At 40.8% G+C, this 26,957-nt stretch overlaps 1 protein-coding gene across 4 annotated transcripts in view; it reads left to right on the forward strand.

Annotated features, from left to right (window-relative positions):
• LARP4B (La ribonucleoprotein 4B) overlaps window positions 1-26,957 on the forward strand; it is a 125,035-nt gene that overhangs the window by 24,875 nt on the left and 73,203 nt on the right. For 3 of the 4 annotated variants that reach the window (XM_030938641.1, XM_030938639.1, XM_030938642.1), the window contains exons 2-3: window positions 23,809-23,928; window positions 25,060-25,119. In XM_030938641.1, the coding sequence (XP_030794501.1) occupies window positions 23,848-23,928; window positions 25,060-25,119 (141 nt within the window). In that variant the 5' untranslated portion in view covers window positions 23,809-23,847. Of the gene's footprint in view, window positions 1-18,273; window positions 18,349-23,808; window positions 23,929-25,059; window positions 25,120-26,957 lie in introns of those variants that run through there. The other variant, XM_030938640.1, reaches the window with a different exon arrangement.

Raw genomic sequence — 26,957 nt, forward strand, 5'->3', positions numbered from 1 at the left:
CCACCTCGGCCTCCCAAAGTGCTGGGATTACAGGTGTGAGCCACCACCGCCACTGGCCGCAACTTGGAATTTCATAGCTCCCAGGCCTGCCATTTGGCTCTGGTGTGTAACACACGCTATGTGCCAGGCACTGTGGTATCTGCTTCGGGTGTCCCCCGAAGGAGGAGAGGTAGGGCCCTCACCACCTGGCAGGGGACGCCCCCCCCCCCCCGCCCCCTGTCGCCGTGCTGCAGCCTGCACTCCTTGACGTTTCCTTTTCTTGTTTGTAGATGAACTTGGCGGAGTCCTGGAACTTCTGAATTCTGTATCATAGCTTTCAGTAGATTTTGAAAAGGATTTTTTGACCTTTCCCTCCTGAAGAAAAAACAGTTTTTCCTCTGCTCTCACATCACAACAATCAACCCAGAAGAATTCTGTGACCGGTGGTCACCAAGAAGCGCGCGGGGATTTCTCCCCACCAGCAACCAATCAGTTCTACAGCAGGCACCAGCGGGGCACCCTCCCCTTTGATCTCAGCCCTCTACTGGAGATAGTATCAGGTCCCACAGGATGGGGGCTCAGTCCTACAAGACTGCCCCTTCTGATGCCACTCCCACGCCACAGGTTGTTCACCCATGCTTCTGAGGAACCAGTTATACTTCAGGATCCCCATGGCCCCTCTTTGGGTTCCATTACTTTGCTTGACTGATTCACAGAAGTAAGGAAAACGTGTTTCCTGGTTTGTTTTGAAGGATAGTACAAAGGATACAGATGACGAGATGTGTAGGACAAGGTGTGGGGAAAGAGCAAGGGGCTCCCATGCCCTCTTTGGGCTGCCACCCTTTAACAAGCTCCACGTGTTGAGCTATCTGGAAGCTCCACAAACCTAGTTCTTTTTTTTGGGAATGGAGTCTTGCTCTGTCACCCAGGCTGAAGTGCAGTGGCATGATCTCGGCTCAGTCTCACTGCAACCTCTGCCTCCCAGGTTCAAGTGATTCTCCTGCCTCAGCCTCCCGAGTAGCTGGGATTACAGGTGCCTGCCACCACGCCCGGCTGATTTTTGTATTTTTAGTGGAGATGGGGTTTCACCATGTTGGCCAGGCTGGTCTTGAACTTCTAACCTCAGGTGATGCTCCTGCCTCGGCCTCCCAAAGTGCTAGGATTACAGGCGTGAGCCACCACGCCCAGCCTAGGGTTTTTATGGAAACTCCATTACATAGGCATGATTGCTTAAATCATTGGCCATTGATGATCAACTTAACCTTCTGCCAGTTTCCCCTACCTGGAGATTGGGAATGGGCTGAAAGTCCCAACCGTCTAATTCTGGCTGGGTCTTTCTGGTGACTAGTTCCCATCCTGAAACTGCCTTAGGACTACCAGCCCAGTCATATCATTAGGGCACAAAAAGACATTTATTACTGTGGAGATTGCAGGGAATTTAGGAATTGTATGCCATGAAATGGGAGGAAGACCAAATAGATATATTTTATAGTCTCATGTCCAATACAAATAATTGTTTTAGTATGTGTTTGCCACTTGGGAACTTTTTTAGTGATTTGTTGTTTTGATAATAAAATTAAAAATTTTAATGTCATCACTTTGTATTTAACTCTTTTGTATGTTTAGATCCCAAGTGCACACTTAAATGGACCTGCATGTATGCATATACAAAGTCTAGAGAATAAAATAAAGTGAAAATTAACTCAAAGTAATTTTGCCCTCAGCTGTGAGTACTGCCTTTTTCCTTGTTATACCGTTTGGAATGTGCACCAGCAGTGGCCGTTCTTTGGACTCATCCCATTTTCTGGGCTTTATATTTTAAATGCTAGTTAATTTTTCCCACGTTTGTTGCCACAAGGTAATAAATTATTAAGGTATTTACTGAGATTTTACTCGTTTAGGTACTGTGTTAGGGATACAGCAGTGAACAGGGTAGACATATTTCTGACCTCCCAGTGATAGAACTTTTGTGTTTTGAGTGAGGATGGTAATTTGATATGCTGTATTCCCAGGTGTAAAGGTGTGCAGGAGTACATAGAATAACCAACCCAGGCTTTGTGGGAGGGTGGGGAGAGCATCTCAGTAGCTGTGGTTCTTTTCACTTTATCATGGTGCAACCTGTCAGAAGGTTTCAATTGCGAGTCCCTCGCTTTAGGGAGGGCAGTCTCTGGAAGAATCTGGAGTTCGGGGAGGTGGGAGGAAGGGTTTAAGAAACTGGGTGGTAATTCAGTTCAGATGGTGGTTTTCTGAACAGTTTCATGATGGGGATAGAAACTTACTTGAGAAGTTAAGGCTGTGTTTGCAGGTTTCTGCCTTGGGCACCTGAGTCAATGGTATGTCCTTCAGTAAGACAGATTGGTTTTCAGTTTGTATTTGTTTTAAATGAGAAGTGGGGAATTGGTTTTAAGAAGTCTGTAGGATCATAAGATGTTCACTGGGCATTCGCGTAGATAATTTTGTGCTGCAGTGGAGCATACGGTTGTGAACAGAAGTCGTGAGAAACTGGGAGCACAGGAGCATAACTCAAGGAGACAAGGAGGTAGACTCCTTTACACACATACCGTGGCCTGTCACCAGGATCAGCACTGTCTGTGGATCTGTGCATACCTGGGGGTTGCACCATACTGGGACTGGCTTCTCCTCAGCAGGGCTGTTCCATCTTCCCACCAGTGGAGTTGTGTGCTTACCAAAGCCAAGTCAGCTTCCAAACTTGTTCATCGATCGTACTCATTCATGCATCTGTGTGATTTAATTAATATAAATTGATCATTGAACGAGTGTAAAAGCAGTTACTCATTTGAAAACTTTGGTCATAGAAGCATTGTACTATTCAGAGTGTTTTCCGGTCTCTCAGCTGTACTTTAAAATTCAATGAAAATCTTTGTTGATGCATTATGGATATGGTTTATGTGAGAAAGGAAGAATATCTAATTGGTCTCAGAAAAAGGCTAATCTAATAGGCTGGTCTCAGAAAAAGGCCCACATGAATGAAGACATATAAAATAGCTAAATATGTATTCATCTTTATAATTGCCCATTTGATTTACTATTTCTTCTGATTGCACAGGGCAAAAGAGCTTTTGCCCTACTTAGTGCAGAAGAGCATTCCCAGGAGGCTGAGAAAGCAGGTGAGGAAGTAGAAGAGGGGAGAGTGGGCTTCAAGGGAAAGACTGGTCTGTTCCACTGTACTGAGAGGCCCTCCCTGTCCAGCAGCAAGCAGGAGGCTGGTGCTTGTAGAAGGAACGTTTTCTGGGAGGTTGGAGATAGAAACAGTTGAGAGCTGCCTCCTCAGCAGGAGGCCAGGAGGACATCCAGTCCCATTGATTCTGCCCTCCTTCCCTGTTCCTCAGCTCCTCCCCTCCCCACCTTCACTTTCTTTTGCGACAGAACAAGCTGTTGAAACAGTGACAGGGAAGGGTAGAACATAACGGAAAAAAAAAGCATTATTGCAAAGACAGGAGTAAATGGGATCTAGACTAATGAAGATAGGATCCTGACTTTGGTCAGGTGTCTTATGTCTGCTCTAGTTAGACTCCTTGTCTTGACTTTCTGAGGTGTGATTTTCAAGAGCTATATGGGATTATTATAATTGTTACGGAATATTTCCCTTTCACTGAAGTGCTAAGAAATACATATCTGTTAGGAATATTAAATTCAAGAAAGGAAGACTTCACATTAATGCATATGTTAAATAAGGTGTATTTTATCACCACTTACGATACTGTTAAATGGCATTGAATTATTAAGGAAGATAATTTGCATGTTCAGATAATAAGACTTTAGGTAATGCCTCCAGGGCTGTGTTAATAACTTGAGGAAGACCTTTTTATAACTATAGGTTGAGTATCCCTTATTTGAAATGCTTGCGGCCAGAAGTGTTTTATATTTCAGTTATTTTTGGAGTTTGGAATATTTGCATATACATGATGAGGTATCTTGGGGATGGGATCGGAGTCTAAACACAGAATTGTTTCTTTTTTTTTTTTTTTTTTTGAGACGGAGTCTTGCTCTGCCACCCAGGCTGGAGTGCAGTGGCCGGATCTCAGCTCACTGCAAGCTCCGCCTCCCGGGTTTACGCCATTCTCCTGCCTCAGCCTCCCGAGTAGCTGGGACTACAGGAGCCTGCCTCGTCGCCCGGCTAGTTTTTTGTATTTTTAAGTAGAGACAGGGTTTCACCGTATTAGCCAGGATGGTCTCGATCTCCTGACCTCGTGATCCGCCCGTCTCGGCCTCCCAAAGTACTGGGATTACAGGCTTGAGCCACCGCGCCCCGCCAGAATTGTTTCTTATACACCTTATACACATAGCCTGAAGGTAATTTTATACAATGTTTTAAATAATTTAGCATGAAATGAGGTCTGTACATTAAACCATCGGAAAGCAAAGATGTCACCATCCCATCCCCCCATGTGGACAGTCTGGTTGCTTAATGTCACCATCGTGCCTGGTTCTGAATTTATATGCTACCAAGTGGCAGTCATCTTCTTATCCTTGCTCACATGGGAGTACTCAGCAGTAAAGAACATGACATAGCATTAATACAGTGAAGAAATGATGTGCTCAGGTAACTAACCAGTCCAGTAACATCGCCACAGTACCTGGATCAGCCATCAGGTAACAGCAGCAGCAGACTTTTCAGTCTCTACCTACGATGCTGTGTTGTGATTAAAAGGTCACTGTACACTGTGTTTTATGTATTTATTTTATTTTATTTTTTTATTTTACTTTATTTTATTTTGAGACAGAGTCTTTCTCTGTTGCCCAGGCTGGAGTGCAATGGCATGATCTCAGCTTAATGCCCCCCTCCCCGCCCCCCCGGGCTCAAGTGACCCTCTTGCCTTAGCCTCCCAAGTGGCTGGGACTACAGGCACATGTCACCATGCTTGACTAATTTTTTTATTTTTTATAGAGACAGAGTTTCACTGTGTTGTCTAGGCTGGTCTCAAACTCCTGAGCTCAAGTGATCTTCCTTTCTTGGCCTCCCATAGTGCTGGGATTACAGGTGTGAGCCACCGCACTCGGCCTATTTTATCTTTTAGGGCACAGAGTCTCGCTATGCTGCCCATATTGGTTTTGAACCCCTGAGCTCAAGTAGTCCTCTTGCCTCAGCTCCCTAAGTAGCTAGGACTACAGTTATGCACCATTGTTCTTGGAATATGTTTTATTTTTGTAGGTGAGAAGAAACATCAGAATTTTTCACTTGTGATGTCATGTTGGTGCTCAAAAAGTTTTAGATTTTGGAGGATTTCAGATTTCAGATTTTCAGATTAGTGCGGCTCAGCTTGTTTTCTGTCGGTGTTGAGTGTCAAGTTTTTTTTTTTTAACTAAATCAATTTATGTATCATTTCAAGACATCCAACATTGTATGTTCTAAAAATTGGAATGTGCTTTTTTCCCCATAGAAGAGTTGGGCACCTTCTGGTATGGTTCTCTGACTCATTCTTAGGAACAAGTGTGCCTTCCTATTTGAGCAGCACAGGATTAAAGCAGCTCCGAACTGCTTCCCAGCTCTGACATTTTGCCACTCTAAAAAATGAGTTTGCTCACCACTGCCCCATCTTATTCTTTAAGTATTATGTATTTTCAGTTGAAAACTGTAGTGTTGTGATTATGAATTGGAAAGCTCAATAGAATATGATCTGTATTCCTTGAAGAAATGCAGGATCCGTTGGAAGGGTGAGGTGGAGAGAGACCTTTTCCACCCAGCAGAGTGAAGTGATGTACTCTGCAAGGTGCATTCCTGACACTTGTGTGCTGTGCTGCCAATTCTGGCTTCTCCTCAGTTCAGGTGTATACCAATGCTACTATATGTGTCCATCAGCATTTTGTTTTGTTTTGTTTTCAGATGTAAATGAGAGGAAGCAAAGATTTTTATGGAGACTATCAATAATCTCAAGAAAATACATATTCAAAATGGAATTAAAGCTGTGCAGTAAGATAAGTTTATATATGCAATTCCTTAAGGTAAAAGTAAATTATAAAAGATTGAATCAGGCAGTTCTGCCCCTTGTCCAAAAGGTAAGATTGCATGTGAAACATGAAGAAGTTGCCTTTGCCTCCTATGGACTCTGGGTATACTTTGTTTGCCATCTGCGAGATCAGTCCATGGCTGAGAGATGGCATAAGTGAGCAGGAGTGCAGCAGTGAGCAGGTGGGTCTGAAGGATGTGGAAGAGTGGAAGTAGGGGACGCTAGCAAGTCAGGAGAGGCTTCCTGGGCATCCAGCACACATCCTGCCAGGTGAGGTTGAATCTTGCTTGTCCAGGTTGACATTCTCAACATGAGAAGTAATTTCTAATGGAATAAAATGCTGATGGACAGAAAAATGGAGGTTAGAATATATTCTAAACAGACTGGACAAAAGAGGCAACTAGCTTTTCAACCAGGTGATTTAACATCTATATTAAAAAGGTTTTAGGCCAGGCGCGGTGGCTCATACCGGTAATTCCAGCACTTTTTGAGGCCGAGGTGGGCGGATCACTTGAGATCAGGAGGTTGAGACTAGCCTGACCAATATGGTGAAACCCTGTCTCTACTAAAAATACAAAAATTAGCTGAGCATGGTGGTGCACACCTGTAATCCTAGGTACTTGGGAGGCTGAGGCAGGAGAATCACTTGAACCTGGGAGGTGGAGGTTGCATTGAGCTGAGATGGCGCCATTGCACTCCAGCCTGGGCAACAGAGTGAGACTCTGTCTCAAAAAAAAAAAAAAGAAAGAAAAAGATTTTATGTTTCTGCTTCAACTTGAGGTTAAATGAAGTGAACATGCTGCAGCTGTGCCCTGCTCCGACTGCAGATTTTGGTTATGGTGCTTCCTGGTAGTCCAGTACTTGACAAGGAAGCTGTGTGAATTAGCTAAGCTTGTGTCCTAAAAAGATACTCCTAATGTAGTTGTCAACTTTTCCATTTGCTTTTCCCTTTGTGAAAGTGTGTGAAAAGATGTGGAAACCCTTCCTAAGAAGCTCTTTACTGGAAAAGGTACAGCACAGAATAAAAGCAAGAAGTGGTACTCTGAGGGCCATGATTTGCACTGCTGCAGCTCAGGGCTTGTGCAAAACAATGTTCTGTGCATTTGGTTTAGGTATTTTATTTAAACTTCTTTATAACCAAGTATTAGAGTGGTGGTTTTTGAGTTTGTCAAAGGTTTAATGAGTAAAATGCTCTCCTAGCCAGAGAATGAGATGATCTAAACTCCAATTTTGGTGGTTGTTTTGTATTGTTTTAGTAAGAATCCTAGCTAAAATGGTCTTTTCAAAAGATTGTACTCTCCAGAAGATAATGTTGTAGACCCAGTCATAGGCCTTAACAGTGGAGGGGACTGTTTTCCTTTTTTGTGTGTGTCGACTTGGTAGATATGTTCTAAATTTAAAAGCGGAAAGATTTTGAAAGTATATTGTTGGATGGTCTTCTCATGTAGGTACTTTTCCAATCAGATCTTGCTAAGAAATAAGTTTTTGTATCTTGTGTCTGATTATGTCCTTCTTAGGAGCAGAACCAACTCAGACTATAAATAAAACTCACATTTTCTCACTGCTGATTTTTTCAGTAGAAGCACTGATGTACACTTATAAAGGAAATTTTACAAAATTAATCTTGAAATTTATTGGCAACATCTCCTTAGGAATACTACAGTGCTGAGTGCCAGTTTAAATGTATAATTAAACAACTACTCTACTGAGATTGGACACATTTCTTTTATCCCTCAGTATCTTTGAGTGACATGTTTACTATAAGAATATGAAATGAAAAGAATATCATAGAGACACTGAATCTTGAAAAAACCAAAAGACTAAAATAACAGTTTTGTTGGAAACAGCAGTCTGTTGCTCTGTAAATGTTCCCACTATTCAAGCTTACAGATTCACTTGAGTATATGATCTGTATAAGGTACATGGAAGGAACAGAATAATCTGCCCTAAGGTGCTCTCAAATTATTCTGTTGTAAGATAAGAATGTGCATTTCAAATATTACAGAGTGGTGCTGGCAGCTGTGAGATATCCATATCATCCAACCAACAGCACAAGGCAGATGAGTGAGGAACTATAATTCCTATTTTATTTTATTTTCTGCACTTCTCTATTTAGATATGGACATGTGGAAATCATAATGAAAGTTTCTATTAAGAAATATATCCTTTTGCTGGGCGTATTGGTTCACTTTAATCCCAGCACTTTGGGAGGCCGAGGCAGGCAGATCACGAGGTCAGGAGTTTGAGACCAGCCTAGCCAACATGGTGAAACCCCGTCTCTACTAACAATACAAAAAATTAGTTGGGCGTGGTGGCAGGAGCCTGTAATCCCACTGTAATCCCAGCTACTTGTGAGACTGAGGCAGGAGAATCGCTTGAACCCAGGAGGCGGAGGTTGCAGTTAGCCGAGATTGTGCCATTGCCCTCCAGCCTGGAAAAAAAAAAAAAAAAAAGAGACCAGGCGCTGGTGGCTCACACCTGTAATCCCAGCACTTTGGGAGGCTGAGGCGGGCGGATCACAAGGTCAGGAATTCGAGACCAGCCTGGCCAGTGTGGTGAAACACCATCTCTGTAAAAATACAAAAATTAGACAAGCATGGTGGTGCGCGCCTGTAGTCCCAGCTACTCAGGAGGCTGAGGCAGGAGAATTGCTTGAACCTGGGAGGCAGGGGTTGCAGTGAGCCGAGATTGTGCCACTGCACTCCAGCCTGGGCAACAGAGTGAGACTCCTTCTCAGAAACAAAAAGGAAATATATCCTTTTTTAGCCAGGCTTTGTGGCATGCTTCTGTAGTTTCAGCTACCTGGGGAGCTGAAGCAGGAGGATCACTTGGACCCAGAAGGCCGAGGCTGCAATGAACTGAGATTGGGCCACTGCACTCCAGCATGGGTGAAAAAGTGAGACCCTACCTCAAAAAAAAAAAAAAAAAAAAAAAAAAAAAAAAAAAAAATTCCTTCTTTCTGATCCTAGAATGCTATGACTATGCTTTTTATTATGTTTATTTTTTATTTTTGAGACGGAGTTTTGCTCTTCTTGCCCAGGCTGGAATGTGGTGGCACGATCTTGGCTCACTGCAACCTCTTCCTCCCAGGTTCAAGCAATTCTCCTGCCTCGGCCTCCCCATTAGCTGAGATTACAGGCGTATGCCACCATTCTCAGCTAATGGTTAACTTTTGTATTTTTTAGGAGAGACGGGGTTTCATCATGTTGGCAAGGCTTGTCTCAAACTCCTGACTTCAGATGATCCACCCGCCTTGGCCTCCCAAAGTGCTGGAATTATAGGCGTGAGCCACTGTGCCCAGCCATGATTGTGCTGTGCTTTTAATGATTTGATTTAGCTTCTGTGATCTTTTTTTTTTTTCCTGATCAATTTATGTAGCTTTAAAGGGATGAAAGTCTGGGTGGTAAACTGTTTTCTACAAATTATGTTTGGACATTGAAAGTAACACATTTTGACTTTTTCTAATTGATTCCCAAGGAGATTATATAGTACGTAATTAAGGCAGTCTCTAAAGTTCTTAACAGCCCCTTTTCCTTATTTAGGTAAATTTCTGTTTACTTATCTAGTTGAATATTACTAATTTTTGTAAAATGGTCTTAATTATGTTGGAATTCTTGGAACCCATGTCTGTCTAGGAGCATCTTGTGCTGTCCATCTCTGCTCATGTGCCATCCCTTAACTCATTGCTCCTAATCATAGACAATTAGAGTTAGAAGATAACTTAGCAAACTTTACAAATAAAGAAATGGAGTACTTAGACAACACTGTAGTAAAACTCCATCTATTTGAATGTTTCTGACAAAAGGAAGATCATCAAGGTAAGTTGTAATATATCATTGGTAGGATATGTATTTCTGTCTTGTTCTCAGTATCACTGTGTGCTGTAGATAACACAGGGCACAGGGACACCTGTGTTCCAAGAAAAGGGAATAGAATGTGCAGAACATGGCAGGTAGAACAGGGAGTAATCTGTTGTGAGTAGGGAGTTCTTGACTTCAGAATAATGTTTTTAGATTCAGGAGAGAGGTTTTATGTTTAGCTCCCATACAGTGCACTCTCATGGGAAATGTCTATTCTAAGGTCAACCCATAATGCAAAAATTATCCGTATACTTGAAGATCCCCGTGTAAAGTACAATATATTTAATGTTATCACTGATGCAATTGATCCAATACCAGTTTTATTCTGGCATTAAATCAAATCACTGTTTTTGTTGTATAAAAAGATAAGTATTTGGCTTATATTTAAGTACCATATTGTAAGAAAAAAGATGCTTATCTTTACATGCTAAAATCATGCTCTGTACATTGGTGCAGTGAATATTACCATAAAAGGGAAAAAGGAATGAAGACGAGCTAGGGAAACTAGGTGCACTTCTCTGAGGTCGTGTTAGGGTGGAACATGCACCCACACGCAGGGATTGATAGAGTGAATTGCCTATAGCACTTAAATGATCTCCAAGCATGTATAGTTGAATAGCGAAATTATGTGTGCATTGATTTGGCCTTACTGAACTTACCAGCTTTGTGACCTTGAGTTATCCCTGATCTTAGTTTCCTGCTCTGCTAAACAGGCATGGAACCTCATTAACAGAATGAAGTTGATTTGGTAACATGTGGAGAAAGCACTTAGAATAATCCTTACCAAATCCTTACCAAACTCTTTCTTTTTCTTTCCAGGTTTCTGATTCAGAGACAAGTAATTTGTGTTTCCACATTACCCTTTCGTACCAAAAAAGAATTTCATGCTGTTTGGGAAATGCTTCTTTATTTTGATTTTCTTAGAAATTATCAAGTTCTGAAATGGTGATTTTTGCTATTATTGGAAAATCAGATGAGTTATGCCAGACACATGCACCAAAGGGAGGCTCTTAACCCAGTGGTTCATTACTCGGGTTCTTTCTACTTTTTGGCTATTACGAATAATGTTGCTTTGAAAATTCACATACAGGTTTCCAGGCAGATACATGCTTTCAGTTATCTGGGATATATCCCTAGGAGTAGGATGACTGGGTCATATGGTAACTTTGTGTTTAACATACTGAGAAACTGCCAGACTTCTTCCCATAGTGGCTGCTCTGTTTTACATTTGTACCAGCAGGTGTGTGAAGATTGTAGTTTCTGTATGTACTTGCCACACTTGCTATTACCTATCTTTCTGATAATAGTCATCCAAGTGGATGCAAAGTGGTATTTTTGTTTTAATTTTCTGTATTTACTTCATTTTATTTAATTTCATTTCAAAGTGGTATTTTGTGTTTTCATTTGTATTTCCCTCATGACGAATGATATGGAAGATCTTTTCGTGTGCTTGCTGGCCATTTTTATATCTTCTTTGGGAAAATGTTCATTTGGATCATTTGCCTTTTTTTTTTTTGAGATAGAGCCTTGCTTTGCCGCCCAGGCTGGAGTGCAGTGGCGTGATTTTGGCTCACTGCAACCTCCGCCTCCCACGTTCAAGCGATTCTCCTGCCTCAGCCTCCCAAGTAGCTGGGATTACAGGTACCCACTACCATGCCTGGCTAATTTTTGTATTTTTAGTAGAGACTGGGTCTCACCATGTTGACGAGGCTGGTCTTAAACTCCTGACCTCAAGTAATCTGCCTGCCTTGGCCTCTGAAAGTGCTGGGATTACAGGCGTGAGCCACCGCACCCAGCTCTCATTTGCCAATTTTTAAGTTGGGTTATTTGTCTCATTGTTGAGTTTTGGGAATTGTTTATATATTCTAGATGTATGTCCCTTATTGGATATATGATTTGCAAATGTTTTTTCCCATTCTTTGGGTTATCTTTTCACTTTCTTGATAGTGTGATTTGAAGGGCAAAAGTTTTTCATTTTGATGAAATCCAGTGTATTTTTTTCTTGCTGTTTATGCTTTTAGTGTCATAATTAATAAACCGTTACCTAATACAAGTTTATGAAGATTTACTGCTGTTTTCTTCCAAGTCGTATGGTTTTAGCTTTTACATTTACTTCTTTGGTTCATTTTGCCTTAATTTTTGTGTATGTTGAGGTAGGAGCCCAGCTTCATTATTTTCATGTTGACGTTTAGTTGTCCCAGCACCATTTGTTGACAAGATTGTTCTTTTCCCCTCAACTGATCTTGACACCTTTGTGGAAAATCAGTTGTCTATAAATGTAAAGATTTCTTCTGGACTCTCGTTTCTATTGTATTGATTGATCTATATGTCTGGTCTATGCTAGTACCATGCTGGTTTGATTACTGTAGCTTTGCAGTAAGATGTGAAATTAGGAAGTGTGTGAGTCGTTCAGTTTTAGTCTTTCTCAAGATTGCTTTGGCTATTCTGGGTCCCTTGCATTTCCATAGGAATTTTAGGATCAGCTCAGCAATTTCTGGGTCCCTTGCATTTCCATAGGAATTTTAGGATCAGCTCAGCAATTTCTGAAAGAAAAAAAATAATAATAATAATAATATCTACCAAAAAAGTGAATTTTGATAGGGATTATATTGAATCTGTAGCTTAATTTGGGGATTGTTGGCATTGTAAAAATACCATGTCTTCCCATCCGTAAACATGGTATGTCTTTCCATCCATGAACATGGGCATCTGTCCTTGAGAACTAGGTTTTAAGGGTTTGTGTTAGTGGAGTGATTCTCAGGCTTTTGGTCTAAGGACCTCTTTATGCTGTTAAACATTACTGAAGACTTCTGAAAGCTTGAGTTTATTGTATGGTTTGTCTCCATGTATGGTTTATCTCTATCTGTATTTACTATGTTAGGTATCAAGAATCAATTAATATTAGAAATATACATTTTTAATAATAACAAACCCATTAGGTAATATAAATAGCATTGTTTATAAAAGGTAGCAGTATTTCCCAAAACAAAAAATAATTTAGTGGTAAGAGTGACATTGGTTTTTCATGCTTTTGTAAATCTCTTTAATGTCTGACTTAATAGAATCTTGGCTGGATTCTTATCTGCTTTTGCATTTCCTCTCTTAGTACTGTGTTATTTTGGTTGAAGTGTGTGAAGGAAATCTGGCCTCAGGTAATTTATTTCATTATTTTAGTAGTCATTTCATACAAATGAATATTGAGTATTCTTTGAATATTCTTTGATGCTATACCAAAACTCCACTGTGGTTTTGTCCAGAGAATGAGAGCGAAAAAAGCAAAGAACATCTTTGCGTTATTTTGAGAATGGTTTGACTTTGTGGCCCCACTGAAAGGGTTTCTGGGTCTCTGGACTATGCCTGCACCACACATTGAGAACCATTATCTTAGTGAACAGGACTGAGCAGTGTAGTTTCACAAGAAAATTTGCTCACGGAATTGCACTGGATTAATCTGTGTTGAGAAACAACAGCAGAGTGACTTGGATGCTTCTCCTGCATGGGCAGCAGTACCCTTTCTGTAGGAAAGATGACAGGGGACCTTGGACTCAGCAACTGGTGGAATCAGAAAGCGGGATGTTTTATTAAGATGTGCAATAAAAATAATACGTTATTTTAAAAACTGAGACTCTGGGAGATGAAACGAAGTAAAAAACTTAATCACACATTGTTAGTCTTTTGGTATATTTTCTTCTAGTTTCTTGTTTTTAAGTACTCACAAAGTTTGTTGTGTGAATTTTTATAAATATATTGCAACTTTAGTATCTACAGTTTTGTCTTTTTAAAAAATCTTTATGCAGTTTTTGTGACTATTTTAAGTAATTGTAACATACTACATTAGTTTTTGTTTTTTTGAGGTGGAGTGTTGCTCTCTTGCCCAGACTGGAGTATAGTGGTGCGCTCTCAGCTCACTGCAGTCTCCACCTCCTCGGTTCAAGTGATTCTTGTGCTTCAGTCTCCCGAGTAGCTGGGAATTTTTGTGTTTATTTTAGTAGAGACAGGGTTTCACCAGCCTGCTTGGTCAGGCTGGTCTTGAACTCCTGACTTCATGTGATCTCCCTACCATGGTCTCCCAAAGTGTTGGGATTACAGGCATGAGCCTACTTTCTGTGTTACTTCCACCGTTTTTTTTTTTTTTTCTGCTAAGCTGCTGTGAACATCGTTAATAAATTTGTTTACACATTTAATATTATTTCATTAATACAAATTTTAAATAGAAATAAGCATATGAAGTCTTAAGTATGTACTGATAATATATCCAAGTTGGATTTTCTTTTACTTATTATTGTGGACAATTTTATATGTTATGTTATGTTATGTTATTTTTTGAGACAGAGTCTTGCTTTGTTGCTCAGGCTGGAGTACAGTGGCGCGATCTCGGCTCACGCAACCTCGGCCTCCCAGATTCAAGCAGTTCTCCTGCCTTAGCCTCCCGCTGGGACTACAGGCGCACGCCACCATGCGCGGCTAATGTTTTGTATTTTAGTAGAAATGGGGTTTCACTGTGTTGCCGAGGCTTGTCACCACCTCCTGAGCTCAGGCAGTCCGCCCGCCTTGGCCTTGGCCTCCCAGAGTGCTGGGATTACAGGTGTGAGCCACTGCGCCTGGCCTATTGTGGACAGTTTTAAACACATAGAAGTAGAGAGGATACTATAGTGATCCTCAGTTAACCAGTCATCTAGCTTTAGCTACCATCAGCTTGCCACCATTCATGTATTTTTGTTTCTTCTCGCCCCTTAAACTGAAAAAATATATATATTGACATATTCTAAAGTAAATTCCAGATGTATATCTTTATTCATGAGTCTTTTAGTTTCTAGCTCTTATAAACAAGATCTTTTATAATAAATATAACAATACTGTGATTGGAACTCAATAAAATTAATAGCAATTTTATCATGTCTTTATTACCTAGGCAACCTTCAAGTTTTTCTATGTCAAAAATGTTATTTTAAACCTAATTTATTTGACTCAGAATCCAAACACAGCTCTCAGTTCTCTCAGAATCCAAATCACATTGGATTATTTTGGTTAAGGCTTTTCAATTCTGTGGCAATAAAAATAGCTCTCCTTTTAAATGTCTTTTATTTGCTATAGAAATGAGGTCGTCTCTCTTGCCCACATTTTGGATTTAGATGATGGCTTTGTGCTGGTATAATTTAACATGTATTTCCCTAGAATTCCCTTTAAATTGGGAGTAAGATCTAGAGGTGTGATTAAGGCTCTTTTTTGGCATGAGTACTTTGTGAATGGTAGCCTTTGATCACATCAAAAATATAATGCCTAGAGGCCCAGTTTTAATGATAATACTGAAAAATGGCTTCAGTCAGTGTCTCACGTAACCATTTGGAAACCTCCCATCAGTTCTTCACTTGATAATTTTAGCAGACATCAATGATTATTGACTTCATTATTGTATTAGGTATTGGGATACTTTGATTTTTCTGATCCTGTCATTCACTCCCCATTGACTGTGGTTCTTGCTCTGATCAGCTTTTTTGTTTATTCGGAAATGCAGCTCATCCAGGAACGGCAGCTTGAAAGAATTGTTGTCCTTTAGTGATCTTGGGAATAGTGAGTGGGTGTCCTGCAGTCCCAGGGCGAGCAGGTGGTGGTGGTGATAGCTCTCATGATGGCTGCCGACTTGTTTTCCGTTCATTCTTCCTGATCCTGATGTGGTCCCATGCGTGGCTATTGGGAATCCCTCCCTTACTTGGCTGTGGCCTCTGTGTCTTCCTGATGGGACCAGTTGTCTTCATGGCTTCCTGCTTCATGGTAAGATGTCCCAGGCTCATCTCAAATTGAGGAACATTCTACAAAGTAACTAGTACTCTGGAAAAGTGTAGATGAATAAGGCAAGACTGAGGAACTGTGGTGGCTTAAAGGAGACTCCACAGAAGGACAGCTAAGTACACCATGAGGTCCAAGGTCAGAGTCCAGAATAGGAAAAGGAAATCAGTGGTAACAGTGGTGTATCGCAAAGGAAGCCTGTACTGTAGTTTAAAAAGTCACACTTCCAATTTTAAAAAATGACCATGTGGAGTTTACTTAGCTTCTTTAATTTTGTATTCATATCTCCTTTTATGTTGAAAATCTGTGTACCTAACATTAAGGAAATTCGTATCAACTTTATCCTGTTCAGTGTGAATATGTGTAGGCATGTATATATACAGTATGTAAAATAAAATAGCTTCAAAATAATAATACCAACATTTACCTCAAAAAACAAGCCTCCTGAGTACATTTTAAGATTTCTTGATGTGGCCGGGCACGGTGGCTCACTCCGGTAATCCTAGCACTTTGGGAGGCTAAGGTGGGTGGATCACATGAGGTCAGGAGTTCAAGACCAGCCTGATCAACATGACAAAATCCCGTTTCTACTGGGGAAAAAAAAATAAAAGCCAGGTGTGGTGTTGCACACCTGTAATCCCAGCTATTCAGGAGGCTGAGGCACAAGAATTGCTTGAGCTCGGGAAGCAGAGGTTTCAGTGAGCCGAGATTGTGCCATTGCACTCCAGCCTGGGCGACAGAGCAAGACTCTGTCTCAAAAAAAAAGAATTTTTTTTTCTTGGTGAATTTGTAGGATTTTGTGTGTAAATAGCTGTCCTTTAAATTAACAATAATTTGGCCGGGTGGTGGCTCATGCCTGTAATCCCAGCACTTTGGGAGGCCAGGGTGGGCAGATCACGAGGTCAGGAAATCGAGACCATCCTGGCTAACACGGTGAAACCCCGTCTCTACTAAAAATACAAAAAATTAGCTGGGTGTGGTCGCGGGCGCCTGTAGTCCCAGCTACTCGAGAGGCTGAGGCAGGAGAATGGCGTGAACCCGGGAGGCGGAACTTGCAGTGAGTCGAGATCCCACCACTGCACTCCAGCCTGGGCAACAGAGGGAGACTCTGTCTCAAACAAAACAAAACAAAACAAAATTAATAATTTTTCTCTAAATCATTATGTCACCTACCTGACATATAGTTGTTTATTTGAGGTGGTGTTATATTTTTAAGATTGTCTTGTGTGTCTAGAAAGACCATAATGACTGTTTAATCGTGCAACAAACGTTTCTGGTGTATATGAAAAGAAATTTTTAGAAACTGAATTAAGAGAGTTATGTTCTCCCAAGTGTTGAACAAGGTTGATAAAACTTCTTTTTAGACTGTAGCTTTGATAGATGAAGTTAAAAATATGTTACTAGCATAGAGGCCACAGATAGGAAGGGAGAACATACTTACTCTCTCTGCTTTTTTTTTTTTTTTTTTTGAGACGGAGTCTCGTTCTGTCGCCCAGGCTGGAGCGCAGTGGCCAGATCTCAGCTCACTGCAAGCTCCGCCTCCCGGGTTTACACCATTCTCCTGCCTCAGCCTCCCGAGTAGCTGGGACTACAGGCGCCCGCCACCTCGCCCGGCTAGTTTTTTTGTATTTTTTAGTAGAGACGGGGTTTCACTGTATTAGCCAGGATGGTCTCGATCTCCTGACCTCGTGATCCGCCCGTCTCGGCCTCCCAAAGTGCTGGGATTACAGGCTTGAGCCACCGCGCCCGGCCCTCTCTCTGCTTTTTACATAAAGAGACGTTAAATAAAATCCTCCTGTCCAATTCAGTAAGGCCTGCGAGAGGTGTAAGGCACTGGCAAGTGTGGAGCCTGCCTTCAACTCCTTGGTCTGCTGCGTGGAAATACTTTGCTTTGGCTGGAGGATTCTCTTCTCCCCTTGAATATTTCCCTTTACAATCTAGAGATCTGCTTTTTGGCCATGCCAGGAGGCAGTAATTGATATATTTTAAGTCTCAAAATATTTTAGGTCTCTTGAACCAGTAACAAAAAATTTGTTATTTATTGAAACAGTTGTCAATGCTTGTATCATTCTTTAAATCTCATTCTAGATTCACACCTTAGGTAAATTTAAAAAGCATTAAAATGATACATTATTAACTGTTTAAATGAGGTGACTATCAGTAATCCCTTCTGTTGGAAAACTTTATAAGCATTTTTTGAAAAACTATCAGATTAGTAATTAAGAGATACATTGGTGTAAAGTTTACTTTTTTTAATAGGATGCAGAGTGTTCAAATCAGGATCACTGCTTTGTGCTGAGACCGTGGCATGGTTACTTTTTTAACCTTTTATTATAGAAAATTTCAAATGTACAAAGGTAGAATAGTATAGTGAACTTCCTTCTCTCAGGTGGAAGAATAACGATGAACCTCTGGGTCTCTGCCCCACATAGTACTTGGAGGAAAATTTCACACATTGTATTATTTTCCCTGTAAATATTTCAGTACACATCTCTAAAAGACAGGGTTTCCTTTTTGTTAAACATAACCACAACATCATTATCACATCTAAGAAAATAGACTCTTTTTTGGTATTTTTCAGTTGTCCTGTTACTGTTATTTCTCTGATTATCTTTTTTCTTTTTTAGTAATTGGTTTGTTCCCTTTATCCAAGTAAAGTCATAGTCTGACTGACCAGCGTGTGTCTTACATCTCCTTTTGTGTTGAAGAAGTCAGTTGTTCAGAAACTTCCCACTGCCTGGAATCCCTTGGCGGTGAGTTTGTAGTAAGATTTAGGGTCATGGTAACATTTTGATTTTTTTTTTTTTTTTTTTTTTTTTTTTTGCAAGACCACTTCGTATATGGTATTGTTGGTATTTCCATCAGGAGGTATGTAAATTCTGATTGTCTAAAAAAAAATACAAGTATTAAAGTGTTATTTTAATTGTTTTTTATTTTTCCTTTTGGCTATCATAAGAATCTTAAAAATCTGGAAGTTAATGTTGGTAAAAGCCTCTACAGCACCTTCTATGACTTGCCCATGTGATTGCTAAGCTATTAATATGTCTTTCTGGATTTCATGGTTGTGTGAGAATGGATGTTGAATGACATGCAGGTTTCTTTTACAATGGAATCCATCCGTTCTTTTGTAGAAAACCACCTCAGGGAGTGGGAGCTACTCCCCCGTGTGTTACTTCAACGTCACCTAGAAGTATTTGCTCAAGTTTTTCAGAATCATCTGCATAGTTAACAAAATAATAAAAATAACAATAAAAAGTTGAACTACAAAATTGCAAAATCACAATGTGTTCAGGGATTCTCAGTGCGTCTGAGGCCTGAGAGCCAAGGACCTAGAATCTCAGTCCAGATGTTCCCGAAATCTGTGTCTTCTAAAATTTAGTTACTCACATTTTGTTTGCAAGATCGTTTTGAGTCCTGATAGCATTTATACTAGTACTTAATATATTTCTTTAAATTGATTCACTCTTTTCTTGGTTTAATAAAGACGTTGGTACTGCACAGACATAAAAAGAAGATAATATACATTAAAATGAAGATACATCTGTTAAAATGTAACATTTGTCATACATCCCGTATTTCGGAAAACAGCAACCTCTGTGAAACATTTATTTCAAGCATTTTTTCTGTGCGAGCTTACATTCCAGCTCTGTTCGATCGCACTGAGATGTTTTTGTGATTGATGATACAGTTTACACAATTGGATGAGATTGCTTTTGATCATCAGATTCTTTCATTAACAAGGTTTTGAAAATTTATCACAAGCAGATTATGGTGAATAGGGAGCTCCACTGTATCTTGAAAAACCTGTATGGCTACCTAGGAAGACAAAAATACGTACACTTTTAAAGGTATTTTTTTCTGCCAGTCTGATGTATGTTTTCAGATGTATCTAAAAAGATACCTGGGTTAAATAAAAATATTTATCTTGTTTGGGAAGCAATGTAGCTTGCAGTGAAAAGAAATGCCTTGAAGTCAGACCTGGATGTCTAGGAATCCTCAGGATACGGGATTGCTACAGTTATCCCTTCTGTAACTGTACAGAAGGGATGACTTTTTGAGACAGAGTTTCACTCTGTCGCTTAGGCTAGAGTATGCTTAGGGGTGATCTCGGCTCACTACAGCCTCTGCCTCCTGGGTTCAAGTGATTCTCCTGCCTCAGCCTCCTGGGTAGCTGGGATTACAGGCACCTGCCACCACGCCTGGCTAATTTTTAGTAGAGATGGGGTTTCACCAGTTTGGCCAGGCTGGTCTCGAACTCCTGACCTCAGGTGATCTGCCTGCCTCAGCCTCTCAAAATGGTGGTGATCCAGTTACTTCTTACGTTGTTTGGAAAAATTGAATGAGATGTTATATGTGAAGTTTAGTGTCTAGACATTGGATTGAGTAAATGCTTCATGAAGAACCACTTCGAAAAACATTTCTTTCAATGTCATTTCAACATTATGAGAAAGAAGTCAGTTCTTGGCCAGGACTACTGTCTGTGTGGAGTTTGCACGTTCTCTGCATGTCTGTGTGTGTGTTTTTTTTTTTTTTTTTGAGACGGAGTCTGGCTCTGTCGTCCAGGCTGGAGTGCAGTAGCCGGATCTCAGCTCACTGCAAGCTCCGCCTTCCGGGTTTACGCCATTCTCCTGCCTCCGCCTCCCAAGTAGCTGGGACTACAGGCGCCCGCCTCGTTGCCCGGCTAGTTTTTTGTATTCTTTAGTAGAGACGGGGTTTCACCGTATTAGCCAGGGTGGTCTCGATCTCCTGACCTTGTGATCCGCCCCTCTCGGCCTCCCAAAGTGCTGGGATTACAGGCTTGAGCCACCGCGCCCGGCCGTCTGTGTGTTTTTTAATGGGTATTCTAGTTTCCTCCCACATCCCAATGGTGTGCATGTTAGGTGGATTTGCTTGTCTGCCTGGTCCCAGTCTGAGTGAGTGAGTGTCGGTGTGTGTATGAGTGGTCCTGTGATGGGATAGTGTCCTGTTGGGGCTGGTTCCCACCTTGCTCCTTGAGCTGCTGGGATAAGCTCTGGCCACCTATCACCCTGAACTGGAATAAGCAGGTTGGGAAATGGATGAATGAATATAAATTATTGTGAAACAAAAATTCATAAAGTCTACTATAATAATATAAATGCACAACGAATAAAGTGCTCAGTGAGCCTGCCCTATTTGTCATCATTAATTTGTTTTTTAACTGCTTGGTGGTAGGAATATTCTTTTTTTTTTTTTTTTTTTGAGACGGAGTCTCGCTCTGCTGCCCCGGCTGGAGTGCTGTGGCCGGATCTCAGCTCACTGCAAGCTCCACCTCCTGGGTTCACGCCATTCTCCTGCTTCAGCCTCCCGAGTAGCTGGGACTATAGGCGACCGCCACCTCGCCCGGCTAATTTTTTGTGTTTTTTAGTAGAGACGGGGTTTCACCGTGTTCGCCAGGATGGTCTCGATCTCCTGACCTCATGATCCGCCCGTCTCGGCCTCCCAAAGTGCTGGGATTACAGGCGTGAGCCACCGCGCCCGGCCAGGAATATTCTTTTTATATTTTTATTTCTTGAGACAGAATCTTGTTCTGTCCCCCAGGATGGAGTGCAGTGGTGCGATCTCGGCTTACTGCAACCTCCACCTCGTGGGCTCAGGTGGTCCTCCTATCCCAGCCTCCCAAGGTGCTGGTACTACAGGCACATGCCACCACACCCGGCTAATTTTTGTATTTTGTGTTGAGATGGGTGTCGCCCTGTTGCCTATGCTGGTCTACAACTCTTGGGCTCAAGCATTCTGCTTGCCTTAGCCTCCCAAAGTGCGGGATTACAAGCGTGAGCCACTGCGCCCCGCCATAATATTTTTACAGTTTTCACTTTGCAAGCATTTATTCCTTGGTTGGTTAAATCCAGTGGTGGTTACATCACCACTGTGACCACTGTCACTTTCTGACTCACCAGAAATTAGGTACATAATTGTCTTTCTTGTTAATCTTTTAAAAATGTGTGTGGCTCATATTTATTGCCATTTGAAAATATTAGAAGGAGTTTTGGGTCTTTATTTAGAAGTTTGGTGATACTTTTGTGACTGGAAATATGCTGTAGGAACTTAACACTTGTTTGTGCCTGTGGTACAATTGATTTTGCTACACATCCTTTCGCTTGAAGTCAGTTTCCAAGAACCTATTGATGATGTTAAGTGAGGACACTTAAATATATCTAAATTTAGCATTCATCAACAACTGTTTTTATTTTTGGAGTCCTATTAACTTTGTAATTTTCTGTGTGTGTGTGTGTGTGTGTGTGTGTGTGTGTGTGTGTGTGTGTTTTGAGACAGTCTTGCTCTGTCACCCAGGCTGGAGTGCCGTGATGTCATCTCAGCTCACTGCAACCTCTGCCTCTCTCAGATTCAAACAATTCTAGTGTCTCAGCCTCCCGAGTAGCTGGGACTACAGGCATGGCCACCAGGCCCAGCTCATTTTTGTATTTTTAGTAGAGATGGGGTTTCGCCATTTTGGCCAGGCTGGTCTCGCACTCTTGACCTCAGGTGATCCACCTGCCTTGGCCTCCCAAAGTGCTGGGATTTATAGGTGTGAGCCACCGCAACTGACTTTTTTTTAAATTGTGTGTACATAAGGTGTGTAGCACGATGTTTTAATATACATAGTGAAATGGTTACTAGAGTCCAGCCCATTAATATAGCCATTATTTCATGTAATTTTACCCTTCTTTTGTGTTGGTAAAAGCACCTAGAATATACTCTCAGCAAGTTTCTGGTATACAATACAGTATTACAATTGTAGGCCTCATGCTGTACATTAGATCTCTAGACTTACTCAGCCAAAATATCTGTAACTTGGTACCCTTTGACACTGATCTCTTCATTTCCTCCCTACCTGCTAGCCCCCTGGTAGTCACCATTTTTTGTTTTGTTTTTGTGAGACGGAGTTTCACTCTTGTTGCCCAGACTAGAGTGCAAGGGCACTGTCTCAGCTCACCGCAACCCCTGCCTCCTGATTTCCAGCGATTCTCCTGCCTCAGCCTCCCGAGTAGTTGGGATTACAGGCATGCACCACCACGCCCAGCTAATTTTGTATTTTTAGTGGAGATGGGGTTTCTCCATGTTGGTGAGGCAGGTCTCGAACTCCTGAGCTCAGGTGATCTGCCTGCCTCGGCCTCCCAGAGTGCTGGGATTATAGGCTTGAGCCCACCGTGCTTGGCACTAGTCACCATTTCATTCTCTGTTTCTATGTATTTGACTTTTTAAGATAGTAGCTTTCACCTATGAGTGAGATCATGCGGTGTTTGTGTTTTTGTGCTGGCATATTTCACTTGGCCAACATCCTTCAGGTTAGCTCACGTTACAGCATACAGTGGGGTTTCCTTCTTTTTAAAGGCTGAATAATATTTCGTTCCATAGCATAGACAGACATGTACAGACATCATGATTTCTGTATCCATTTGTCCATTGATGGACAGCGAGGTGGTTTCTGTGTCTTGACTGTTGTGAAGGATGCTGCAGTCCCCATGGGAGTGCGGATATTCTTACGAGTTGGTGATTTCATTGCCTTTGGTTGAACACTCAGAAAGGAGCATATGGTAGTTCTAGTTTCAAATTTTTGAGCAACCTCCATACTGTTTTCACATGGCTGCACCAATTTACATTCCCACCAACAGTGTGCAAAGGTTCTGTTTCTTCCATGCTCTGTTATCTCTTGTCTTACTGGTAGTAGTCATTCTGACATCGTGAGGTGAAATAGCATTGTGGTTTTATTCTGCATCTCCCCAATAATGAGTGATGCTGAGCACTGTTTCGTATTTCTATTGCCATTTTTATGTCGTCTTGGGAAAAACTCCTATTCATGTCTTTGACCATTTTCTAATCAGGTTATTTATTTTTTGCTATCAAGTGGTGCAAGTTCCTTGTATATCTTGGATATTAAGCCCTCAATTTTCTGTTTTTTTTTTAAAGTCTTGAGTTTTCAGGCACAAATGGGTTTATTTGTGTCAGCACGTGGGTTTCCAAGTTTCCCGGTGTGGTCATCTTCACCAGAATGGTGTGAAGAAGAAACTTACTTATTTAAAAAATTAAGTTCACTTCTTGGTGAGTAAGGTACGCATATGGGCAGACTTCTTTAAACTTTTAAATTCAGAGGGATAAACGTGTGTCCTGGAAAACTCAAGGATTTTAATTTTATTTAAATAATCATACTGTGCCCTTCAAATGACCTGTGTAATGTCTTTGCCATTTTACAGCATCCTGAGGTTAGCATCACACGTCTCCCAGTGGAGCCCATGACTTCTGATCAGGACGCTAAGGTTGTGGCTGAACCGCAGACGCAGAGAGTCCAGGAGGGCAAGGACAGTGCTCATCTGGTGGGTGCTGTCGAATGGGGTGGTGGGGAGTCCATTGCTATTTTGATAAAGGATTCTGTACTGGAGTTCATAAGGGGCTCTCAACAGGAACACTGGCACATCTTAGGATCTGCATATGGATATTCGAGTCTTGTTGGGGAGAACAGGTTTCTTACCCATCTGAGGATCATGGCTGAGACCCCTGTAACAAAAGACAGATGAACAAGAGGAAAGCATACACATGTATTTAGTAATAAGTTGTATGTGACATAGGAGCCTCCACAAAGGAAGAACCCAAGAACTAGGGAAAACTGTGGTGTTTTTTTGCGGAGTCTGATGCAGATGTTGACAGTGCAGAAGCACGATTGGACAAAAGGGATGTGACTTAGAGCTAATAAGCTGGAGAAACAGCAAGGCTGGTGTGTTCAGGGTTTTCTTGACATCCCTGTGTGATATTCCTCCTGGTACAAAGCAGGGCCCTCTGGAAGGGTCTTTAGGGGAATGTTGGCTGTGTCATGGCCTGCTTCGAGGGAGAAGGGGTAAGGAGAATTCTTTCTAGTTTCCTTGGCCTGATTCTGCTGTTTCCTCAAATGTCAATGTGCCGTATTTTGGGGGGAGGAAGCCCTGAGCCCTATCAGTCTGAAAAATGTATAGGTAGCTTTGTAGAGGAAACTCTTAAGTAGTAGGTGATAACAAAAACAAAATTGTTATAGCCCTAGATACTTAAAGCCATTTATTTTTTAAAACGAGGATGTGTAGTGATTTGTAAATACTTTAATAACATTGTAGTCACTATAGTAGGATGTACTTAAAGAGTTAGGATTTTAATATAAATTTTTTTGACTACTTTTGTTCATTTAAAAATTTTATGTCAAGCAGTAATATTTAAAGTTCCAAAATGGCTTTGAGAAAAGTAGCTTTTCTTAGTTTTCCCAAATGAAACTACAAAGAACTTTATCTATGATGTTCATTCAGAATTTAAAAATTTTAAGCCTCCTGCCTTCTGAATATCTTATGAATTCACGAATTTGTCATGTAAAATGTGCATTTCTCAGTGGGTTAAGTTTGGCCCAATTACTGTGGTTTGAAGACGTGTTTTTTTTTTTTTTTTTTAATGTTGTACTGATGTTGTCTTTGTTTTCAACTTTACAGATGAACGGTCCTATATCTCAAACCACTTCTCAGACAAGTTCCATCCCACCTTTGAGTCAGGTAATTTGATTTTGAGATTAATCACAGATTGTTTAATCACAGTCAAGGCTCAGAGATACTTCCTTAAGAAAAATGTTTATTGTAACAAAAATTAGAAAATGTAGATATTTCTCAGAAAGTTGTGGTTGGGGATCCATTGATCGCCACACCCCAGGGGTATAGTAACTGTCAATACTGTATGTCCTTTGTAGCTTCTGTGTGTCTGTTTTGTGTGCAGTTCTGCAAACAGCAGCATACCATTTAGATTAATTTATTGTCAAATATTAGTCGCAAAATTTTTATTGTGTCGTTGATAATCTGTTGTATGTATATGATTAGCTTTCAGTTTTGGTAACTTGTGTTCCTTAAACCACACAAATTGAATAGTAAGCTTTTACTCAGAAAATTTGTTTTACATTTTAGCTGTGGTAAGGAAGTAGAATTCATTGGTTTTTAAATTCTGCCTTTCATCATTTGCATATGCATATATAAAGTGCTTCAGAGAGCTACTACTCGAAATTCAGTCTGATGGAAGGATCTTATACATTGCATAAAATTTAAAAAGGAAAAATTTTTTATGTAAAAAATAAAAATTACAATAAATCTCGTGTGTTTCCCCCATTCTAAGCAGTTCATGTAGGAATTAAAGGAGGAGTTGGATTGTTAAACTAATTTTTTTTTTTTCTCAATTAGAGATGAGGTCTCACTGTGTGGCCCAGGCTAGTCTTGAACTTCTGAACTCAAAGTGATCCTCCCGCCTTGGCCTCCCAAAGTGCTAGGATTACAAGCATGAGCCACCATGCCCGGCCAGCTTTTAGCAAAGAAGAATTTTAAAAAAACAAAAGACACCTTCCAAATTATTATATTTTATAAATTTATTATTTATGTAAAATTTTTGTGTATTCTGTTTTTACATTAATTTTTTTATTTTATTATTATTTTTTTTGTGACAGTTTCCCTCTTGTTGCCCAGGCTGCAGTGCAATAGTGCGATCTCAGTCACTGCAACCTCTGCCTCCCGGGCTCAAGGGATTCTCCTGCCTCAGCCTCCCGCGTATCTGGGATTACAGGCATGTGCCATCACGCCTGGATCATTTTGTGTTTTTAGTAGAGACGGGGTTTCACCACGTTGGTCAAGCTGGTCTTGAACTCATGACCTCAGGTGATCCGCCTGTCTCGGCCTCCCAAAAGTGTTGGGATTAGAGGCATGAGCCACTGTGCTTGGTGCACATTGATTTTTTAAAAATGAATTTTATAATATTTTAAAGTCATTCTAAATCCAAACATAAGACCTTTGGTAGTCTAAGAAGAAAATTATATAAGACATAAATTAGATATCCCTTGAGTATAAATCTTTAAGGGAGTTTGTTTCAGCAAGTTCTGATTCTCTCCATGGTTGACTTTCAGTCCAACATAATATTCAGACATCTTTAGAAACCTATTGCAGGCATTGCTATGAATGTTTTCTAATTAGCATTGTTCATAGTGCACCTAAAGGTGTGGAGAGTTACATGCTTCATAGTTGACCAGGAGTTTGCATTGGTTTAGTGATTAGGTGGCAGGTTGTTATGATAGGCACATGAATACATTTAGCAGTCAGGGTTGAGGAACCAGGCTATTTACAGTTTAGCCATTCCATTAAAGTCGAGTAGGAGGAGACTTTTAATAGAGATACCCAAATAAATACCTGAATAATTCAGGAGCAGGTTTGCATTTATCCACTGGTACTATTTAGTTGCATTTATTATACAGCTTCCTGCCATCTCCAGAAAACTTACTGAGCTAGTAACTGTTTACAGGTTTAGCCAAAGAACACAAAAAAGTGATCTTTATTAGACTGTAAGGATATGGTTTCCCTAA

The sequence above is a fragment of the Rhinopithecus roxellana genome, chromosome 10 (genome assembly GCF_007565055.1).
Source record: "Rhinopithecus roxellana isolate Shanxi Qingling chromosome 10, ASM756505v1, whole genome shotgun sequence".
NCBI classification, from domain to species: domain Eukaryota; kingdom Metazoa; phylum Chordata; class Mammalia; order Primates; family Cercopithecidae; genus Rhinopithecus; species Rhinopithecus roxellana.